Source organism: Echinococcus granulosus, assembly GCF_000524195.1.
Source record: "Echinococcus granulosus chromosome Unknown EG_S00002, whole genome shotgun sequence".
NCBI classification, from domain to species: domain Eukaryota; kingdom Metazoa; phylum Platyhelminthes; class Cestoda; order Cyclophyllidea; family Taeniidae; genus Echinococcus; species Echinococcus granulosus.
In genome coordinates this window covers 1,579,258-1,585,281 of record NW_020170382.1, presented here as the reverse complement: position 1 = coordinate 1,585,281, position 6,024 = coordinate 1,579,258, and the positions used below count along the sequence as shown (strand labels likewise).

The following is a 6,024-nucleotide window of genomic DNA, read 5'->3' as shown; positions in this document are numbered from 1 at the left end:
TAGGTGTCCCCTCTACGGAAGGAGAGAGTTAAACAAATAACTAACCTCTTACACAAGTACTTTGTATCAGTGGCTTCGTTCCGGATCCTCTCATGCTAGTTTCTTTGGTAACTTTAACCGGGAGTTAGCTAAGCGAAACCCTTTTTCCCATAATGCTTGTCAAATATCGTTCGCTATTACAACCACAGTTTTTTTTGAAACGATTTTGCTGGTTATGCTCAAAATCTGAACTAAGAAGATCGTCTCAGCTTTCATTTCTTCGCTAATGCATGAAGTCGATCCGTATTAGTAGAATCCACAAGAAATTGTTCAATTTTAAAAATAGAATCTCGATTTGCCTTCTTCTCGTACTACTTACTCCTCTACAGCTCCAGGAAAATTTAGTGGGTCCAGTTGCCTGAAATGGCTGTATTTGTTGTAGCCGACTGATCAAAACTTCGGAAGTAGGTCTTCAAGGTATCTATCATATTCTAAAAAAATTAGCGTAGTTCAAGCTGCAGATGATAGCTAGACTTGCACAACATTTGTCACCAACTGACTTTTATTTCCGTGAAGGGTGCCAAGTTTGTATCAGCAGACAGTAAAATGCACCCTCTGGCGCAAATTATGTCTTAGGTTTCTTCAGTTTCGGCACAAGCCGTGTCGTAAATAGTCTAGACACTTTTTTCTTGTAGATTTTGTGCTGCTACTCGATTTTAAATCCTTCTTTGCAGGCTACGAATTGGCGAAAATCGAAGGTATCATCGGTTCACCTGAAAAGCCCCTCTCCGATCTTGGTCGACTGAGTTACAAGAGTTATTGGGAAGGTGTCATCTTTCGCTACCTCTTAGCCCACACCAGCTGCACTATTGAGGAGATTAGGTAGGCTGCTGCTCTTTTCATCAGGCTAACGTAGTATCAGCACTGCTACTTGTATCGCACCGGAGGACATAATATGGACATTACAGACGCATGAGGTCATTAAGAACTGGCGCCACGGACGTCATTTGGAACTGAGTCGTCAGGCGCTGAGCGAGTACATGACGCGGATAGTGGGACGGGAGCTGAGGGAGGCGCGCGGTGGTGGCGAGGGGGCTGCAGCATCTCCCCTCGTCTTCGATGTCTCCTGCCTCCGATGGACGCCACCACCATCGTCCCGGCCGCTGACACAATTATCACCACACTCACATGCGGTGGGTGGGCAGAGACGATGACTTTTTTAGTGATATCAGTGTACATAGTATTTTATCCTGTTTTTAATAAAATGAATGTTTTTCTGTACCAGTTTAGATTAAGTAATTTGTTGATGGAAGGAGTCGCCAGAATTGGGTAAACTGATTTGGCCGTCTGTTTTTTCAAGGTAACAGGCGCCAGAGGTGCCCTAGGCTCTGCGGGTGTCAATTGCTTGTGCGTTGCTCATACTTCGGAATGGTAATCCATCTACTTCAAGAAGAAGCACCTTTAGATCTCCCACGATGTAGTTGCGGTTATGTTAAAGCGCCAGGTCAAGATGTGTGGGGCATTTGGGGTGTTCTTATTCATTCATTCATTCATTTGACAGATGTGTAGAGAATATTTTTAGCTTAGCCAGCGGATCATTAAAAGGTCTTCATTTAAGGAAAGGTAGTCTACATCCTCAAAGCTAAGAACCGACATTTGATCTCTTATGAGAGCGAACGTACCCCGACGCCTTCCGTGTCCCTTCAGTGGAAACTTCCAAACTACTCTTCTAGCAGGTATCAGGTAAGTGGAGTCGGGCGTAGATCTCCATTCGCGTAACCAGACCGGAAGTTACATTTTGCATAGCTTAAAGTTGGAATTGGTTAGCTGAATGGATCCATTCTAGACCATTTATTAATCCTCCTTTTGAGCACTTTTTTCTCCATCATTCCTCGGGTTTTTTAACTGTGCAGCCTTAAGACTTATTCTTGCTTAAAATAATGAACAGGTTTCTTTATTGTACCTGCTGTTAAACCTACCTACTGCGAGGGAACAATCACCTTGATTGTACTCTAGTTTGACAACTAAAAAGTGTGTTAGTCACCCTACTTTTTCATCAATTGAAAATCGACTCAGTGAGTGGACCAATAAGGATTGACATCGTGCAAGTGGATCGATGCATCATGCCTTGGTTGTATCGTTTACCAATTATCCAAATGAACTAATTTGCGGCTACACGCACCAATGGTAGTTGGAATCCCGGTTACTCACTTATTCTGCCTCGCAGTATGTGTTACCACGGCCCAGGCCTCCACATATGAAATTCAACAGGAGAGTTATCCAGTAAAAATATGGTGGCAGTGTCAGGGTGTACCAAACCTGCAGACGCAGAAGGTAAAGTACCTGGAGGAAGCGACGAAAGCCTTCTACCTCGCCCGTCTGGCGGGTAAAGCAAGGATCGATCGCGACCTTGCCGATCACGTCCCACCCGCCTCCATCCTCAACAACGAGCGCTACATGAAGATAGTCCAGCAGGTGATCGAGGAACCGCAAGACAATCTGGGGAGTCAGTTGATGATGCGAATTAACTGCGAACTTTTCAACGATTTGGAGTGGGTGCAGAAGGACTACGACATTGACCTCTCCCGCAACACCAATGGGGTGCGTGGGTTGCTTGATATTATCTACCGGTGAGTCATGGTGATCCATTCCTCTTCAACTTTCTAATGGCTATTCAGGTCAAGAGGATATAAGCAATTAAGATGTTTAATAGTTCTTTCAAACCTACTAATAATCTCGCTATTTAGGTCGAATTTTTCGAAACTATTCCGTAACGATATTCAATTTGGATTGTTTTTATCTCCCATGCTTGTCTTAATGATTCAGTGTTAAAATGTAAAGACCTTCACGAAGTGCTGGCAATACATTACATTTATTATTCTTATTGAGGCATTAAATTACAAAACTATGGAAATACGCGTTTGGGGTTAAACTGATTATCAACCTACGGGAAAGTTTAAGGTCCAGATGACATAAGCGAAACCCCATGGCCTTTAGCGTGAGGGCCTAGCATCGACATCTTCCTTGGCTAATCCGTGATCAATTGTCTACCTTGAATGAAGGGCAGCTGTGAAATGGAAACAATGATGATGCAATGAACATGTCGTTTTGCGTAGATTTTGAAGAGACAGTATCCTGTTCGGTGAATGTTTTAAAGGGGATGCATCTGTGTGTCAATCACATGTTGGAGGAACTTTCCTCCAAAGTCGGCGCATCTTAATCGAATATACAATTTGAAGTAAATTTTCTTTGCTACTCAACTATTTAGCTGGATACTTCTCAGCTTCTCGTAGAATGGAGGAACATCAGGTCTGTGGTTCAGGCTTGTGACTTTTTTTCGTAAAGATATGTTACTTTATTCACCTAGGAACAGTTTTGATTTGTCCATTTCTGTTCTCTTTCCATTACTGATTATTGTACAGAACCCTACATGGGGTGTTTGCCTAACGTTGACGTATCTTCAATAGCCCTTCTATTGTATTTCTGTAAATTTAGTCATCCACAACAGTTCCCTCCCATGATGTTTCAACTCAATATTCATCTGCTAAAATCGAGATTGTTCTTGTTCTTTTAGCGTGGATAGTATAACTCAGAACAGTGTGAAATTAGATTTACCACAGAATTATGGAAGGGCTGGAAGAACGGTAACTCATTTGGCATAATCACAGTTTAGCACCCCTAGCGAGCAGTTCAAATCACGAAAGAAGTAGCAGGAATACACTTGCGGTGCAGAGCACTATCCTACATCCAGTATTTGTTTTTATTTCTGAAAAGGTGAAAACTTGTTCCTGTATGACAAGACGTTAGAACGCTAGAAGCATACTTAAAGCAAAAATAAATGCCTTCGACTTGTCAGTATTCCTTAGCTAAGCTCTCTACACGATGGAACTCTGAATGCTACAAGCATCTATTCAGCACCACATGAAAGTTAAACAAATGCAATTATGCTGTAAATGAAATGGGGTTTTGCCCCTACGGATGACCTTTTAGCCTGTCAAAGGATCAGGGCGTTGGATGCTGGGGTGGTACGTCTGACTGGCATTCATAAAACGTGGAAGCTCAAGGGTGGATTAGAATGCCATAGAAACAGATAATGTACTTAAGGCCTTCAATGGAGAACGAGAAGTTAGGCGTAGCGGATAGTGTGGTCGTTGCGAGATTACTTGATTAAGTGGCATCAGCTTCGTATCACTGCCTCAGATTCATGGTGTTAATAAGAAAATTTAACTGGAGAACCATGTTTGTCCTATCTGTGGTAATTAACCAAGTGAGCAACCAGTTTTACGAGGAGCAGTAGCAACAGCAGTATCGAGTAATCAAGTGCCGTTCGACGGCTCAAAATTAAAGCAATGGTGACTAGATGAGTGTCGTTTAGTAACAGAGGTGGATACACTTAAGCAGCGGTAACTAAAGTGAAAAAAGGGCAAAATACAGCAGGCCTAATTAAAGCACCCCATCGTGCCTTCAGTATAGGTCTGTGCGTACGTGGTATCGACAAGCACCTCAACTGTCCTGACCCCTGTCGGACGAAGGGGTTAAAATTCTGCAGGAAGGCAGTACACTCGATTGGAATTTGCGGAGCCTACGTGCCGGAGGAACTGCGCCTTTACGCAGCCGAAAAGGAGGAGGAGAACGCGAAAGCGTTATCGGGGGACTTTCGCCGCTGGCATGCCATGATCCCCCCAGCCAACCGCATGCCCATCTCGTTCTTCGAACACTTTGTTGGCAGAAAGGAGCTTTTTGTCAATGCCTTTGAGGCCCAGCTTGCTGCTCTCAAGGTGCCCTTCTGCATTTGTGAACCATTCTACACGGTGAGTTGACATAACTCCCGTTTGTAAGTGGAGCTCGACTGTTGTTTGTACCAGGCCACTAAGGCTTCCATTTATGATAAAGATTTCCTTATTTTCAGCAGCCATTATATAGGTAAGTAAGGCAATCTCCCTTTAATTCCACTTAAGTTCTCAATTCTAAAGTGACTAATTCCTGAGGAGCCCTCACAATCATCGAATTAGACTTCGTAAGTCTTGATTGGCCAGTGCACTCCCTCCAACATTGCATTCACTCACCATTATAATGGATGCCTACAAGCTCAAAATCCTATCTTTCTAAAAGAGTAAGTAAAGAATGACGTCCACTACTCCCGCCTAAAATAAGTGAGCATATGAGTTGGATTGTAGTGACCTCAACTTTCCTATCAAACGATGTTTTTTAATGACGGGTGAGAACGTAATATTCGTTGTTTGTAGGCCAATGCTACTGCGGTAGTCAGTCGTGGCTACAAATCACACGTAATGTATGAAGGATATTTGTGGTTGACTACTAAATGACCTTCTTTTACTTATTAAATTGTGAATTAGGAGCTCGGATGCTGTTCCTTTATTGTTGATACCTAAACTGAAATGCTAAATGGTGTGGAAAACTGATTTTCAAACTAGAAGCATTATCGTGTTTAAGCTAAAGAGTTTAGTAATCCTCATTGTCTCTGTTTGAGTGTGCGATGGACCGAGGAAGCGTTTTAACCCCACAAAGTCCGAGTTGAGAGAAAGAGGGGTTGGAGCAATTTAGCAGAAAAGCAGAGCTTGTGTAGCTAGCTTTTGGTCAGCCGTTGGTCAAGGATCATTCAGATGGTCGTTCATGCGTGCGACTGCCTTTGGTCTCCCTCCAGACTTCTGGCGTTAGTCACGGGTCACGACACACGCGTTTGCGTTTGCGCCACCATCTGGTCTGTAAACATGCATCGCAATGTTAAATGTGGTTGTTTTATAACCATCATATAAGTCGCAACCTCCCTCCAAATGCCTCAAACCTTACTCCATTCTTAGACTCGATTAGAGAGGATACTCTTTCGATGTGCTTTTATAGATCACTGGAACTTAAACTTACGCTTTCGTTTGCGTGGATTAATTGTTTGGTTATTCACCTGCTGTTAGTCTTACTGTTGCATTTCGACTAAATTGAATAATTTGCCTGTTTTAGCGATTATAAATTATTCGATTACAGTTGTTGACTATGCTTGAAAACCGTAATGGGACCTGTAGCGCATCG

General features: G+C 42.9%; 1 protein-coding gene across 1 annotated transcript in view; it reads left to right on the top strand. All coding sequences in view use genetic code 11, as the record gives it.

The window, feature by feature from the left end:
• Positions 1-6,024, top strand: part of EGR_00535 (putative histone acetyltransferase MYST1) — a gene marked incomplete at both ends in the record, with an annotated part of 11,743 nt that overhangs the window by 1,767 nt on the left and 3,952 nt on the right. The window contains 4 exons of the mRNA XM_024489784.1: positions 714-861; positions 896-1,176; positions 2,207-2,609; positions 4,448-4,790. Coding sequence (XP_024355781.1) covers positions 714-861; positions 896-1,176; positions 2,207-2,609; positions 4,448-4,790 — 1,175 coding nt within the window. The remainder of the gene's footprint in view (positions 1-713; positions 862-895; positions 1,177-2,206; positions 2,610-4,447; positions 4,791-6,024) is intronic.